At 41.7% G+C, this 17,336-nt stretch overlaps 1 protein-coding gene across 1 annotated transcript in view; it reads left to right on the top strand.

Annotated features, from left to right (window-relative positions):
- Nucleotides 1-17,336, top strand: part of SDK1 (sidekick cell adhesion molecule 1) — a 388,322-nt gene that overhangs the window by 274,212 nt on the left and 96,774 nt on the right. The window contains 4 exon segments of the mRNA XM_017734101.1: nucleotides 6,292-6,407; nucleotides 9,433-9,625; nucleotides 12,600-12,698; nucleotides 17,222-17,336. Of these exon segments, the coding sequence (XP_017589590.1) occupies nucleotides 6,292-6,407; nucleotides 9,433-9,625; nucleotides 12,600-12,698; nucleotides 17,222-17,336 (523 nt within the window).

Here is a 17,336-nt window from a genome sequence, read left to right as displayed (position 1 = left end):
CTGCAGAGAATTGGTTTGCACACAGAATTTGAATCCCTTTTGTGATTATGCTTGTAATTCATTACCTTGTTTATTTGCACATTTTAAGCTATCATAGCACCTTAACCTTCCATCTATTAAGGCCCAGGTTTGGAGTTCACACTCTTTTTTCTTAAACCCTATAATTGACTCTAATTTCCCTTGATATTATGTGCAGTTATTATCATCCTTTATTGATTGGCTGTCTGTTGTCATTTATAAGGGTATAAATCCTCTGTTATAAATTAGGTGTAGTCAGTCCTGCATTCATGTTAATCAGCAGGAGTGTTTAGACTGCAGGCCAACCTGCAATGGCCTCTTTGGCTTCATGTAATTCCTCAATGCTGGGTAGACGTGGAAGAAAAACTGGATATTTCTGATTTATTTCATATTGGTATTTGCTAATAGCTGTTAATAACTACTTCATGGATGCTGCCACCTCCTAATGAACCTTGCTGGGTTCACCAAAGGCATATGTCCTGTTTTAAAAAGAGTTTGAAGCCTTTTTACATTTAGAAATGAACAGGGAGACTGATTGGTATAAATAAAATTTTGAAACTGGTTTAATATTCAGTCTCCATATGTAATGTGCTACTGTCCAAATCCCTGCTCCTTTATGTTTACTGTAGTTGGGAAAAGACAGGAAAATCCAGTGATTGGTTCTTGCTCCAGAATGTTCTTCCTAAACCAAACCAGCAGGAGTAAGAAAAAGCCATGTGTAAAACTGCCTTGTAAATCATATTCTGATTTTAATACGAGCAGAGATAAATGTCAAAGACACACTCCCATCCATCCCCCTCTCCTACTACCACACCACCACTGCCTCTGCTCTGACATGCATTAAATGATGTGAGCTGGGCTGGCAAGAACCTGTCTGTCTGCAGATGAAAAATACCTGCAACACCTCATACTAATCAAGTGTGCTGTGCAGCCAGACCCTGGGAGGAAATGAACCTGGGGAGCAGATCAACCCATTGGCAGGAGCACATCAGCATATTGGCACCTTTGTCATAGGGAATATTGACTGGCCATATAAGCTGTGGATTTATACCAGGAGCTAGTCTATTAATCCCTTATTAGTCCTCTGGCATTGCTTTAGCTACTGAAAACTAATCAGCATCTCCAAGCTCCTTGAAAATCACCAACTTCCAGAATGCAGCCAAGCTCACAAGGTGCTGAGGGATCTGAACTTGGAGGAAACTGGTGCATAATGTCAGTGAGATAAAATGTCAGAAAGACTTACTGGCAGAGCACTGAACATCCCAGCACAGGGGTCAGACAGGTTGACTGTCTCTAAAATCTTGAAAGTCTTTTCAGAGGGATATTCAGCCTGATCCTTTGATGCTCTGTATACATAGGTCTTTCTTCATCAGAGTTCCTCCAGCTGTTCCTTGCTTTGATGTTACTTTTCACAGGGATTTGTGCCAGCCTTCTGCATAGGGCAATTTTACTTATTTAAACAGTGTCCTGCAGGACTTCTCATTGCCATATGAAAACCTGAAGTTTCCCATTACCTTTTCGTGTAAGAATAGCTTTGTGAAGCTATAAACATCTTTATGTGGTGAAAATATTGTCTCTCCTCTCTACTGTTGGGTATGTTTACCTTTTTCTGCAGGTTGATTTGATAAAGCAGCAGCTTCCACCCTTACTTTGGGTTCTGTCCCTTTTATCTCACCACTGTGAATAATTCTGAACATCTCTCTCTCTTTGAAAAACTCCCACCCATACCTTAGATTTAGGCAGGGCAAGATTTCAAATAGAGGCATTGCTTCCATTAGCCTCTTCAGTGACATTAACCCACTTCTGTTTCTGCTTTTAATGCCGTGTCTTTCTTTTGATGCATATCCTAAAAGCCAGTCTTATGTCCTAAAGTTCACAGATCTCAACATGTGGTTTAACTTTGTTTTGTTTTCCCTTCTCTGCCATGCATGGACACCTTGCCAGCCCAGGAATGTCTGAGCAAAAGCCCTTCCTGAATAAAAGAGTGGGACAGTCACCAGACTAGTGAGTCTTGATGACATGGAGAGAAGGATAAAGCAAGAGGAGTGTGTTTAGCCAGGTCTAAAGCAGATTTTTCCTCAGGCAATAAGAGATGAATCAGAGAAATTTATATAACTGAGGTGGAAGAGCCAGAGGAAACCCAGTTAACTGAAAGCTTCCTGCTTTATGTAGGAGAAAATCTTGAAAATTGAATCCCTGATTGCAGAGTGTCCTCTCCAACCATTCAGTTTTATCTCTGTGAAAAGATATTTTCCTTAGTTTTCCCTTGGGCTTTCTTGGCAAAAATATCTTAAAGATCCTTGTTTACCTCCTTTGGGGAACCTCCCAATAGCCTTGGAGCACCCGTGACTCTTTTGGGCCCATCTGCTCCTGTGCAGGAGCAGATTGGGGTTGTAGTGGCTGGGGTTTGGTCTTGCTTAGATGCCATTTGCCATCTACTGCTTTTATCTTATTTTTAAGTGATTTCACAAGGTGGTGAAATTAGCAGTTGTCTCAGTGAGGCCCCTGGCCCCCAGTTCCTAATAAAGAAATGAATTCTTGTCTGTGTGAGAGACATGCAAGAAAGGAAGGAGGCGTTTCCCAGCCACAAGAAGCTGAACTCATCAGTCAGTGCCAAACCTCACACTGCTGAATTTCAGAATTCAGATTTTCAGATGTGTAGAGTTACAGAGACCACTTTTCCTACGCACCCACTGCTGTTCAGAGCACGGCCCAGAACACCAGCTGGGAGCAGAGGGAAGAGGCTTCAGAGGAGGAATTACAAACCTCCACATCCCCACCACTCCCACGGGATGTGCAGCTCAGCACCTCAAGCTGGTGCATTAAAGGAGCAACCAAATCCTCACCTAGAGGAAAACCTGCAGTTCCACAGGCAAGCTGCCACCTCGAAGGTGAGGAGCTCCAGAGGAGCCTTTTTTCCAAGCCTGTGTTGAAGATCTATATTTAGGAGCAGGAGTCTGGCCATCAGGAACTCCGTGGGATTTACAAGCTGTTTGCACATGGCTAGAGACAGAATAATTACATGTACACATGCTTAACCTCGGTGCCTTCTCCCCTCTCAATTATCCTGTCAGTGAAACCCTTTTAATGGTTTTTATCTAGAGTGCTTCCATGACCTTTTCTACTTGGAATGCTGTACATTAACCCACAGTCCCAGGGGCTGAGCTCTCCGTAGATTTCCAACCACATGAACTTTATCGGGAGGAAAGTAACAGTTGGTTGTGTCTGACCAATTTGATCTGCAGCTCTGAGATGGCTCCCAGATGGATCTCCACTGTGAGATGGCTTTGGAATACTTGCAAACATGATGAAGTACAGGTTTAAAAGCTGAGAGTGTAAATACTTGGGGATTACTCTTGAAACACCTGTTTGACATTGGCAGCTTCTGTACAGCTTGACAACAAATTTGTAGGAAGAGGACATAGATCTACCACTAAATTAGAAAATCCTTTGTGCAGACAGCCACAGCTTCAGTAAGTTACTCTCCATGATCTTGGAAAAGTATTTGAGTTTTGAAGTGACCAGAAGGTCAATTCTGATTTAGCTTCCTTCAAACTTCTTTTCTTTTTTAAATGCAGAACTGCTCAGATACCCAAGGAAGCCTTTAATATCAGGACATAAAAGGAGAATTTTATACTGGCACTTTGAAGTAAATTTGAGACTATAATGCCAATATTTTACTGATTAAAATTGTAAAAATGTATTACATTATGCCTTCTGCAGTATAATTAAGCTTATGCATATCAGATGGACAATGTTCTTTCCATCTTTTAAATGTATTAATTGACATTCAGATGTTGATTTTTCAATAAAGATATCCAAGGAGGAATTGTGATTTTCATGATTTTCAACGTTCTGAAGGTTTTATACTTTCTGTTCTTAATTTTTATCATTTTTCATATTGCAGCAGGTACTTGCTCTGCTATGACCATATATTCTTGTTTCAGGAAATTATCTCCTAAAGAACAAAATATATTTCCCTTTTTAAAAAAAATAACTAAGGCATTTGGTTATCCACATTCCTAAAACTGTAGTAAACCTATCCTCAAGTGTTTGCCTGAGCTTTTTTGAGGACTGTGAGGACCACAAATGAAAACTTGGAGCTTGATGATGCTCAGCTGATTTAGCCTTCCTGACAGGAGGAGATGAATCTCAGTGATATCCTGGTGACTTTCTGATAACAAAGTAACATGAAGATCTGTAATACAATTTTCTTCTGCAGTAACAAATCTCTGGCAGTTACAATATCTGAATATGCAAATATGCAGGAAAGTAAGAATTTTGTCTTCTAAAAAATTTTATGCATTTAACCATTAATTATACGAGGTATTGCACACAAAAGTAGATTCAAATATATCTTGTGGCTCATAAACAGTTTCATCAAGAACGTGAATAAGCAAAAATGCATTTAGTGGGGGACTGTAGCCAAAGCAACTCATTATGACTGTAGAGTGACTTTAATATTTATGACTGTATCTCAGGATGATTTGGTGAATCTCTTAACTACAAAAACTTTATGATGTCTACAGGTCATTCAGATAATAGTATAACCTTCTAAAAGCACACAGGGAATTATGATACATGGCAGGAAGTAGGACCTGGATTCTAATGAAAATTTAGAGTACTATCAGATAAACTCTGCTTCCAGAACTCAATAATTATGCATAGTTCATAAATTGTGACATCAAGTTTTAAATTAGGGCAAGAAAGTTCTAATACACAGCTACTGAGGTTAAAAAAGTGTGCAGAGGGAAGTTGTGGAGCCATGGCAGAATCTTCAGGGAATTTTAGTGACAGAGAGGGCATGGGAGTGGATGTTCTTGTCATTTCAAACCTGACAGCCTTGAGGATTTCTCCATTTTTCTGTGCTGGTATTTCTGGGCTGTGCATGTCTCTGATAAGTGTGCACTGTCCTGTCTTACTGTAGTGTGTGCACCAGTTAAGAATAATGCCCATTTATGTCTCTTCCAAACAAATTATAACTTGTGGTGGGAAAAGGGGCAGCTTTGCCTTTTTGAACTTCTTTTCATCATTTCTTTTCCACGCAAAGACTCATCTTCCGAAAAGTAGTTTGAAACTTTAGAACTTTCTGCCCTGTTTTTGAAAAGTGTGGAGGAAACCACCATTTCTCAGTGGGAATTGTGGATACTCCTTAGAAGCACAGATCATTGGGCTTCAGTAGAAATTTTCCCTTGGAAGCAGAAGGAGCAAAGCCTTCCAGGCTTCAAAACCACTTGTGGATAGTTCCTCTTTCATAGCATACAAATGCACATGGCTGTCAATAGTGATATTTTTGAAGCGTTATTAAGCTTATTTTATAGGATTTCAAGTGTCTTAGTCCATTTTTTTGTACTCAGATAGCAGTTTTCTTCTTAAAATTACTATAAGCTTGATAATTTCAGAAAAAATAGACCTGTCCATTAATATTCTTTTCTCTGAGAATTATAGAAATGGCATCTTAAAGCAGTAAGTTGAAGAAATTGCTCAGAATGAGACATTTTATTAAAAGGTGAAATATTTAAGTGCTATTTTTGGTTGGTTGAAGGCAGCATGCCTTTATGCTCCTTGCTTTCTTTTGTATTGAGAAAACATCTGTCTAATTAAATCCTTGGCATAAAATGTTTATGCAACTTTTAGTAGATTAGAGGATGTATTGGCTCAGGATATATATATAATCAATTCAATATACATGAATGTATATCATATCAAGATAAAATGAGAACATCTCCCAATTCCCAAGAAAAATCTTCATTGCATGTGATATGACTGGTCCTAATTCTTTAAGCAGTAGTAAATAATAAACAGATGCTGTTGCCAGATTATAATTCACAATTAGAACCTTAATTGTGCAAACTCTGTGTTTTCCTGTCTGATCTGGGGAATTGAGCAGCATTAAAGGACTCGAGAAATTTCTCTCAGAAACTGTTCATTCTTGGTGCACTCAGGGATGACTGAAAGAGCTGTGCTCACCTCTCCTGATCTGGCTTCTGCCTCAAGTCTTTCTGAGAAACCCCTCTGCAGGATATTAAGCTGCAGAAACCATTTCTTCTCCTCCCCTTGAAGGAGTCTCCAATACAAGATGAGAAATTAACCCAATTACCCAGCTTTCCAAATCACTGCTGTTCCAGGGGAAGTGCATCCTTCTCTCAAGGTTGTTATTACTCTGTGACTTGTGAGTGACACTCATTGGTTCTGTGTTCATTTTTCTCTTTTTTCCCCTCATTCCCTATCCACTCTGTTTTATCTTGTTCCCTCTCTGCTGCCTGGGAGCAGTGCCCACGGCTCCACCTCAGAACGTGCAGGTCGAAGCCGTGAATTCCACAACCATCCAGTTCCTCTGGAACCCTCCACCCCAGCAGTTCATCAATGGCATCAACCAAGGGTACAAGGTGAGTAGAGACTTCAGATAACGTCTGCCTTAACAGTCCTGGTATAAACCAGAATTTCATTCTGATAATCTCTGAATCTCCAAAGTGACTCTGTGCTCCCAGGAGTATCTTACATGGGTAAAATGAAGAGAAAAGTGAGCAATTGTTGATCCTCACAGGGCTTGGAGCAACCTGGGATAGTAGAAGGTGTCCTTGCAGGACATGGCAGAGGTTGGAACTGGGTGATCTTCAAGGTCTCTTCCAACCCAAACCATTCTATGATTCCAATATTTGCAATTTATGTAAGTTCTGAAAAGGGAATGTGTCATAGCCTAGAAGTCCTTATACCTTTGTCATTTTCCTGGAGAGTTTCCAAAGCCAGAAAGCAATTCCATGTCAGTTTGGAAAGTCACCACAGGAGACATGTCATTGTGGCACTGAAAACCAACCTTGAGGTTTCTGTTTATGCTAATGCAGAATCACCATTCATTTCACTGGGAGCCAAGGCATCACACTAAATATTTGCCTTGACTTTCCCACTGTGATGATCTGGGAGATATGAGAATGTAGAATTTATTAATCAGGCAATACCTGTTACAGTGCACAGAGCAGAGAGTGCTTAACAGAGCCTCTGACCGGCGGAGTGTTTGCTGAGGAACTGGGTGGGGTGGTTTGTTCCTGCTTAACAGAGCCTCCATCAGTGGTTCAGTGGTCAGAGCATAATAAATGAAGGGTTTAAAAACTTCCATGGAGAGAACAAAGAGAAATCTTGCAGGAGTCTCAGAGCAACAAAAGGGAAGACAAGTGTGGTTTATGAGCAGGGAGAAGCAAGGTTGGTTTGAGTGTTGGGTGAAGGGACATGGAGTGGTTTGAGGAGGATGCTGTAGTTTAGAAGACAAGTTGTGAATTAAGGGATTGTATATGGACTTGAGCTGTTTCAGAAGACTTGATCCTTCTCTAGGAATGTCCCAAATTGACAGGGAAACTGAGACAGACAGAGACATGCATGGGAATTTTGGTATTTCTGCCCAAACCAATGTAGTTCTCATAAAGACCAGCAGTGGTTTGAGAATCCCACTGCTAAAGAACTAAATACATGTAGATGTGTGTCTGCTTCTGGCAGAAATAGAATCAGTTCTCAAGGCTCAGTGACTGACAGGTCTGCAGTACAATACCCTGAAACCCCAGCACACAAAAAGTACTTGGCTTCTGTTCAAACTCTGGAGAATAAAAGCACTTTTGGGGTTCAGTGGACTGCAGTACACTCTAATTTTCTGGTCCAAGTCCAAGCACAGGGAGCCCAGGTTTGCAAAAGTTTTATTTCAGATTTTCATTCTCTGGTGTATTCAGAGTTTCAGTGTAAGGATCCTTCATCTCCCTGCATAGCTACCTCTAATTTATGTTTCCATTTCTTCAGCAATGGTATAAAATAAGTCAGACTGTAATTTATATCTGTCAGTGGACAATGAAAACTTCTGAAATTATCAAAATTTGTATTTCTTCTGATTTCTTTGATTGCAGTAGATTGCCACAGCTTTGCCACTCTGTTTCCCCCAGGGAATTGGAGTACAAAGACTGTGTGAGATCATTTCTGTCACTTATTTCTACAGAGTAGCTTTGTGTATGATTTATAAATTCCTCATAGTCAAAGCCAGGCCTTTGCCTTTCCTAAGGATTTAACCCATTTTTTCCTTTAACTGACAAAATTGTTCACTTGTATTTTCTGCACGTATTTCCTCACGAATGTGCAACGAAATGCACTCAAAAAAGAGTTCAGTCCTCCAAAGTTATAAATGCCAATTGTAATCCACAGAGGTGATTTAGAAAAGAAAGTAAAACTTACTATCCTCTTTAACCATTTTACACTTTTATCTTTTCTTTGAAATTTATTTGCATTTCAATAAGTTGTAAAGTGCACCTTCTCAAATATGAAATATTCCTAACAAAATTACCCCTAATATTCCCCTAACTGTGCTTTCAGGTTGTCAGGGGCTCTAGACATTGGCTAAGTGTGTCAAATATGGCTTATTAATTTCAGGTATCTTTTCATGTTTATGAGCCTGAAATCAATACAAGTAGCACGATTTACACAGCCCTTGAGTCAAGCCTGGAATTTTAACATTCTCTTGTAACCAAAAACAATAAGGATTTTTGGACAAAATAAAAATTTCATAAACACTTTCAAGTTTTAGACCTCTAAGCCTTTAAGGTGATTTCAAAAATTGTTTCAAAATTTCAAAGTCATTTGCCAAAAATGAATCTTTTAAGTCCTCATTTAGGTACCTACACATGAGGTATTGCACTCTGAGATACTGATCGTCCAGAACATCCACTGAGATGAATGAAACCTGGAAGACTGGGCTCCTCTGACAAGCACCCTATTTTAAATGCATGAAAATGTCTTCAGGAGTCTAACTTTTGGGACTCAGGTGTTGAAAATTGTAGTAATCATCTTTACAACCATTTTCTCTTCTTTCTGTAGTTCCAGAACTGCTTGAATCATTCGCAGTGTGGGTGTCCCCAGTCCAATGAGCTTGTGATGCTCCCAGCCTGTGAGGCAGGGCTGCTCACTGGGGTGCTGGCAGGGCTCTGGGAGGGGAAGGGGATGTGTGTCCCCACTTCTCTCCCTCTGATCCCAATAACCTCCCCAGACAGTGGGATCTTTAAAGAAAATAAGGTAAAGCATTTATGTCAGAGTAACACTGAAAATACCTCCTTCAGCTTGCTTTCAGCAGCAGAGACCGGCCAGGCTGATGAGACAAAAGGCTCTTGTCATCTGAATAATAATTTCCCATAATTCTGGCATTGCTCAGTAGCAGCCATGAAGAATTGCAATGCTGGTGTAGCCCATCAGCAGCGAGTGTTACAGACATCCCTCCAGTATCACAGTGCTGCATCCATCTGTTCAGCATCAGAGTTGACAGTAGTTTAACAGCATTGGTTGGTTCTTTGCAATCAGATTAAGATGGTTTTGGCAGCCAAACCTACTTTCATTCCAAATAGACACAACTTCTAATGAGAGCTCATCCATGTTTGAATTTCCCAGCTCCTGGCGTGGCCAGTGGATGCTCCGGAGAGTGTGACCGTGGTCACCATCGCTCCAGATTTCCATGGTGTTCACAGTGGCTGCATCACCAACCTGAAGAAGTTCACCACCTACTACACCTCAGTGCTGTGCTTCACCACCCCGGGGGACGGCCCTCGGAGCCCTCCCCAGCTCCTGCGCACCCTGGAAGACAGTGAGTACCTGAATTTTTAAATCTCTCTTCTTAAAATTTGATCTCAGGTTCACGGTCACTCTGCAATCTCTTCTCAAGTGACCTCGTGTCGGATGAAGACCTCAGCCAGTTTTCCATGGGTGTTCTTTTAGCCTGTGGCAGATATTTGAATTTTTTTTCAGTATAGACTAAACCTGGATGAATTTTTTTACACTGGTGATTAGCTAAGAGCTCCATAGTCTGGTTCAGCCAACACACAATGCATTGTTTGTCTGTGAATCCTTATGCTCTTAAATCCATGTTCAGGCACCCAGATAAATATGAATTGATCTTCTTAGGAACTGAGCACTGGAACTTCCTGTGGAGGTCAATGATTAATTTATGATTGCTTCCTGCTGTTATTCAATATATTGAAAATGTCTGTATCGATATTACATTGCAAGTGTTTGTGTGAAAGAACCAGGCTCATGGCAAGGCAGTATATTGCATTCTGGAAAACTGAAGGCAGGATGAAATAAAATGAGCTGGATGGTTTAGCATATAAATTATTTCCTGCATCAGAAAAAGCTTTGGTCTCTGTGGCTCCTTGAAGTTGTTTTCTCAAGACATATTTGGGCCTATCGAGTGCAGTGTGTGTCTGATGCAGATAAATTGCAGTGGCCCTCACAGCTGACTGTGTTCACAGTGATCTTGGCTCTGGCCAGTGCTTCGGGAGCATCATAAACACTGCTGCACATTTGCAGGCTCAAACCAGAGTAAAAGGTGTCTAATTCATCCATTAAGATATTGTTTTTAGAAATACTACTCTGCCTTAATAGGGACCTTTTAGGTTAGCCAGTGTTCCCATAAAGAAGATTCCGATTGTCATTAACATTCACGGGAGTGAGGCTCAAAGTGCTAATCCAATTTTTCATGAGATACTTTTGAAGGAACCTGGAGAAAATTGCTTTCCCACAGATTTTCCTGGTGTGGTTAGTCACTTCTATGTACTAGAACTGTGCTCCAAGAGCAGGTTGTAGGCTTAAACCAGAGGTAGGAATTTAAGGACCAGAAATCTGTATGAGCCAATAATCTGAACTCCAGCTTGTGTGTTTGGGGTGAAAGCAAAAGGTGTGGTGGAAAGAGAAACATGCATTAGGTTCCTGTGTGCACCATCAGCTTTTTTGCCCATTTTCCTAAGGAAACAAAGATTTAGCCAGTGATGGTTTGTAAATGTGCCTGTTGAGTTCATCTGAGCACAGTGGAACCCCATGGTTAATCTCAGTGAGTGCAGAAGGGTAAGAAACCAAAGATACAAAATTCCTTGGATTTCCCAAAATTAAACAACTGGGAAGAGGAAAGAGAATATCAATATTTCTGCTGAAGGAAAGGCTGCAGAAATGAACCTTAAATGCTTTCCACAAAGTGGGAGAAGGGGGAGAGTCATTGCCCTGTCTCATTGAGGCTATCTCAGGGAAATGTTGGGATCGTGTGCCATTTTAAACACAAGAGAATTCCATCAGGAAACATAAACCAAGAGAGAGCCAGACTTGTGTTTTCTAGATAATCTGAGACATTTCTTGGTGTGTCCAGCTGTATGCTGCAAGGAGCCTCAGCAGGAGAGATGAGCAGGATTGATTTATTTATTTATTAATCTTGCAGAATTGCTTCCCTGGGTTTTCACAGCGACGGAGGAGTTCCATGCAGGATGGTGTAATGCATCCTGCCAGAGAACTCCTTGAAGTTGAGTTGCTTCAGGATTTATGTGGTGGGAAAAAAGATTTGAAAGGCCTGTCATTCATGTTTGCAGGTGATCATTTTCTGTCTGCATGGCAAAGTTAGGCAATCCTTTAGGAAAACAGGGATCCGTTTGCTGATGAGCTGCAGGTCAAATAAAACCTGACATCCAGTCAGAAGTGCTCCTGGCCTGCAGTCACCTGCACCTGTGTTTCCTGATGACATTGGGCTGTAACTGCAGGGGAGCTGATTGGAGCAAGGCTTTGTGTGTGTGTGGTTTCCATGTCTGCAGATCCATGGTCCCAAAGAGTGGTAATTCCATGCTCTTGGTGAGCATTCCTGGGATCAGTACTGGATCAGCAGTTCTGTGGTGCTTTGACTACTGGGTACTGCAGAGTGGATTTGGACATTTTCCTCACTGGGACTGCAGAATCACAAATGGGGTTGTAGCTGACCTACTGGCAAGTTTTGGGCTTTTTTTGTCATAGCTGGAGGGGAATGAGAGGCTGGACTAAATTGAAGAGGAAACAAAACATGAAATTGCAGACAAGAAATTGCCAACTGATGTCAGTGGAGCTGGAGGATACTCAGGCAGGGATCCAATGACAGAAGCACAGTGAATATAAAGTGAACAAAACCTCCTTTTTCCAGTACATCGATTGAGGACAGAACAGCACTTGGATCAAAAATCAGTCGGGTTGTCTTCCTTGAAGATCAAAATTGAGGGAGGATGGCATATTCTTGACAGTCATTCCATTTTATGCTCTTTCATTGCACACTGGGGAGCTGAAATTTTTAAGAGCTCTTGAGCTACCTCATAAAAACCCTTTAAAAGTTTCACACACTTGTATTCATTTTACAGAAGACAGTTGCCATTATGTTGGACATTTTTAGAGTTGTTTTGAGGGAATTTATCCAAGCAGTGGCTTGTGACTCTGTCCTTGCTGTGACCTTGCACACGGGAAAGACTCTTTCCAGGTGAGGGGGTTGCTGGTGGTGTTGCTGCACAGAACAGTGCAGGTAAACACCTCACATGTATCTTTCCTTGAGCAAATGCTGTTCAATCTGCCTAGAGCTGGGATGATGACTGTGTGAAATAATTGACGTGATGATAGCCAGAGCATTTCTTCCCACCTTGCATTCTCCTCTCACCAAGGTTTTCAGCCTCCCTTAGTGCTGGCTCCAGGATGTATTTCTCCATCCCTAACCTTGCCCTGTGAATCTGGTCCCAGTTAAGTGGGGCTCAGCTATTAACAGCTTTCCTCTTCTGATTTGCCAGAGCCAGGAGCTGTGGGACACCTGAGTTTCACCGAGATTCTGGACACCTCACTCAAGGTCAGCTGGCAAGAACCTGTAGAGAAAAACGGCATCATCACAGGTATCAGCCACTATCTCTGCTTTTACTTTTTTTCTTTTTTGCTTTTACTCTTTACTTTTTTACTTGTGTGGGGGGTGGAATGTGTTGTTGCAGTGAAAAACTGTGCAGTGGAACATTTAGGGAGAATTTGGGCTATTGCTTGTTTCCTCACCCCTCCTCTGGATAATTGAGATGTCACCAGGGAGTGTTACACAAAGTACAGCTCCAATTACTGGCAGCTCATGATTGTGGTTACTGGAAAAGCAGTTTGTGTTAGAAATCAACTCCCCACAGGGTGTCTGGTCTTGTTAAATCCTCCGTGACCTCCACCTGCGTTACTGAATTTTTGGAAATTTGTGAGACTGTGCTTGGCCTTTGCCCCAAGGGTGGGGGGTCCCTACACAGAGTTCACAGCTGCAAAGTCTGGATTGGCATTGCTGAGGTTTGCAATCAAGACCAAGCCTGAAATCAGCAGAATCCTTCATCTGTGATCAAGTGGTCTGGCTGTGGACTGCGTGACAGAATTTGCATGTCATTACTTAATCTGTTATAAACCGTCACAGGGGTTCAGAACTCTCTTGTTTCCCTTTGATGAGTCTGCCATTTGACAAGCTATTTATCTATTTACTGTATGCCAGTGTAGATACAACATCAGCAACTTCATTATTTTTCATAAAGGAAGCTATAAATACTTGAGGAAACCTCTAGTTCTTATCGACAGAGGCAATATTGTTTTCAGATGGTAAACTATTGCAGCTGCACAGGATGGAAATTCCATTTAACAAAGGCTTTCAAGGTTTTGAAGCACAAAAAAAAGCTCCCAGATTTTAAATTACTGGAGACAGTTGGGAAGGGAGAAGATCATTTCACACAGATGAAAGTATTTCATGTTTTGAGCATTTAAATGTATGTATTTTTTTTTTAAATTGTGTTACCATTTTTTTTAGAGCGCATTTTAGGAGTTAAAAAAAATCAGATTACCTGACCCTTGACTGTTGAAATGTTATATCGGTCTAATTTTCTGGAGCATTTTAACTTGGACAGGTGTAATTATTTTGATAGGATTTCACTTGTCAGTGTTTTCCTCTGTGTGTGTATCTGTAACGTGCACCATTTGTAGCTGTGTGCTCCGTGCTGTTTGTGGAGTCCTCATGCAGATCATCTCCGGCCTCTCCACCACAGAAACCTGCCTGAAATATGCACTGATTTAAGTGGTTTGAGAATAGAAACTAATGACTCCTGAAAGCAGAGTAGTATTGATTCAGTGAGGATGTCCAAAGCCTTTCAAGCCCAAGTGCTTAAATTTAGGTACCTCCATCCATGATGTAATACTGATCCTTGTTAAGCAGCAGGTAGCAGCTCTGTGCTTGGTGTTGCAGAATTACTTTGCTAAAAACAACCTTCTCCCTCCCAGAATGGGTTGAAACCTGATGGAGCCAAATGATGGACTGTGTTATATTTGGGGTAAATAGTTTCAGAAGGAATTAACTGAAGAAGTTCTCTTATTCAGGACAAAAAACCAGTGTGAAAATGCACAGCAGAGTTTATACGGAAAAAGAAACCTCCTTAATGATGCAAATTGCATTTGGGATAGAGGAACAGCAAAATTGCTCATGCCCTTAGCACCTCAGAGGTTTAGAGAGGGCTGCTTGGAGATCTGAGTGCTCAGGGAGGCAATTATTCATCATTTCTGCTCGTTGATGTCTTTACTGGACCTTCTTGTTCCCTGCACGGGTGCTGGGAGGAGGGAAGCGTGGAGGGGGTGCCCAGCAGCCAACCTGCTCTGGGAAATTGCCCATTACTCTTGCTGTAAATCTCAGTATCTTCCTCGTTCCCTCAGCAAACATTGATTTATGAGCATCTGGATGTGGACGGACAGTTTGTGATTGGGCGTAGTGCTCTCGTGTAGAGAATTTACTCCACATCAACAGAAAATTATTTCTGAAACTCCTCTGGTCATTAGTTCCCGTTAGGCAGCATTTTGTGGAGTGCCAAACCATGGGGGAAGGATCTGTGGCACCTTCCCTGTCCTCACTCACAGTGGAGCCAGAGGAAACCCTCTGGAAAATCCGGCTGCGCTCCCCACGCACGTTTCTGGCAGGGATCGCATCTGTAACACAGGGAGTGTGTTCTCACCAGCCACATGGCCCAGAGTTCTGCCCATCTGCTGCTCAGTGTGGCTGAAGTGCTACTTGGGGGTGCAGTGCTTGTTGTTCCTTTCCTTCAGCGCTTTTTTTTTCATCTGTTTCTGTTATGCCTGATTGCTTTTGGCGTTGTGTCTGCTTGCTGTGTATGTACAGATTTTCTGTTCTCATTTTTTATATGACTGGAATTTAACTATACATCTGGGACTGAAATCCCCGACAGTAAATACTGCCTCTTTGCCTTTTCTTCAATTTACCCAGAAACTCAGGATATTTTTTCTGGTGAACTTTTTTTTTTTCGCCCAGAAAATAAATACATAGAGACTATGCGCCTAATGGGCGGGAAAGCTGGGTCTCATCCTGTGATCACAAGGGAGAAGAGATAAAATGTCCAAAGAATAATCACCAACATTTGATGTATAACCTAAGCTTATCCAGATGGGAGAGGAGATATCTCAATCACAGAAGATTGCCTGGTGCATGCTGAATGACACTTTCTATTGTCCATAAGCAACAAATGGATAGAGGGAGCATTAAAAGTCTCCTGCTTATCTTCCTCTGGTTATTTATTGTCTGGAACAGACTGCACCCACAGCTATTGAAAGAAAAGGGTGTTTGTGATGGTCCTTCTGCTTGCAACTCCTTCGTGCCTCTTCACTGAGCATCAAATGCAGGGGACAGTCAGCCCCCACCTTTCTGCTCATCCTCTGTTCATTCAGGCAACAGAGTCCTTAAATTTTGTCAGCATCTTCCTACAGATTACAATCCTGCCTGTGCTACATCAACTCTGGTCTGGCAAATGGCTCTTAAACCTTTTCAGAGAGCATCAAAACACCACAGTGTTTCTAAGACACTGGTAAATTACTGAGTTAATTAATTACGACTCCGACACTTATTTAAAACCAGTTCCAGATGAGTGTTCAGGAGTTTTTCCCCTTCCCCTGTGCAGTGCAGTCAGAGGAGCATTTGTGGTGTAAGTGGAATTGTTGAAGCATCACCTCCCTTTATCACTGCCCCCTCACCTGAAACATAATTAATGACTGTGTGAGCACACTGAGCCTATTTTCATGCAAAATCAGGTTAAGATGAATCCCTGTCAGTGATGGCAGCTCACAAGAGAGGACAGAGAATGTCTCACACCTCTCTGACTCTTGCAGAAATATTTGTCTCACCATGCTTTTGACTCATGAGATGATGATTTCTTGCGGATTAATACCGTGAGGGATATTGCTACATCAATTCATATATGTTAATCAGCTTATCATGTCTCTTTCTTTTTAAAAATTTGAAAAAAAAAAAAAACCTCAAGCCCTCTAACTGGTCCGAATTCCTCATCTTAGATGATGGCAACAGAAGCCCAGTAGGGAGTTTCTCCAGCCAGTTTGCCTTGTGCATGGTTCACTCAGTGGGATTCCTTTCTGTTAGTCCTTTTAACTCACATCAAATTTCACAGGCATTCAAGAGCTATGTGTATTTTTTTTTTTCTCACCCTCTGAGTCAAATCACAAAGAAAGCGGCAATCAAGCAAACTTTTCAGACATGCTCTCTGGGGACTGGCACAGCGAGGTTCACATGGGTTCAAATGAGAATAAAGTGGGACTGGGCAGGAGGAGGACAAGCAGATTTGGAGGTAAAATTGAGCAAATCAGACAGTGGAAAGTTTCAAAAGTTCTTGGAAGGCAAGTGGTTATCAAAGAGATAAAAAGGAAAGCCTGGTTGTGATAGAAGAATAATATGGAGGTCAGGGCAGGTGCAGCTTTGGACAATGCATTGGCTCCAAGATGGTTTTGAAAGAAAGGATAATGATTCACCCTGCTGAAGGATTTCTGCAAGGAACAAGCGGTGGGGAGTAGAGGTTTTTCAGTTCCTAGAAGATTCCCACAATGTTCCTGCCTGATTGTTACTGTCAGATTTCTAAGCATTTCTGAGCAGGCAGCAGTGAAGGTTACTTCAGCCTGCAAAGGGAGAAGTCCTACTAAGCACATGGAGATTTTTAATCAGATATTCCAGTAGATGTTATATTTTCCAGTGTTTCTTCCTGTTTGCTTTGTAGAGTTCACAGAATGAAAGTCCATCTTTCTGTCATGTTATCCACAGGTTTCCAGGCCATTTCATAGGAAGCACAGAAAAAAAAAGACAGTTGAGACCTCATGTTTTCCTAGTAGGGACATACCCTGTGGGGTACCTGCATCAATTGTTTATCAGAAATAACAATATTTTAAAAATACTTGGGTATTTTAGCCAGTGTGTACTTGAAGGAGGGATTTTTCTATTTATAAAAACGACCACAAGGAATGGCTTAAGGAACAAGGATCCACCACTGCCCACAAGCACGGGCGGGAATTCTCTGGGTTATTGGAGAACTGTGTCCCCCTGACTTGTGGGTGATGTGCTTTGCAGGGTACCAGATCTCCTGGGAGGTGTACGGCAGGAACGAGTCCCGCCTGGCCCGCACCCTGTCCAACAGCACCCTGGAGTACAAGATCACGGGGCTGTCGTCCCTCACCACCTACAC

This window comes from Corvus brachyrhynchos, unplaced genomic scaffold, assembly GCF_000691975.1.
Source record: "Corvus brachyrhynchos isolate BGI_N302 unplaced genomic scaffold, ASM69197v1 scaffold5, whole genome shotgun sequence".
Taxonomy (NCBI): domain Eukaryota; kingdom Metazoa; phylum Chordata; class Aves; order Passeriformes; family Corvidae; genus Corvus; species Corvus brachyrhynchos.
Note: the sequence above shows the minus strand (reverse complement) of the source record. Positions and strands in the feature narration are given on the sequence as shown.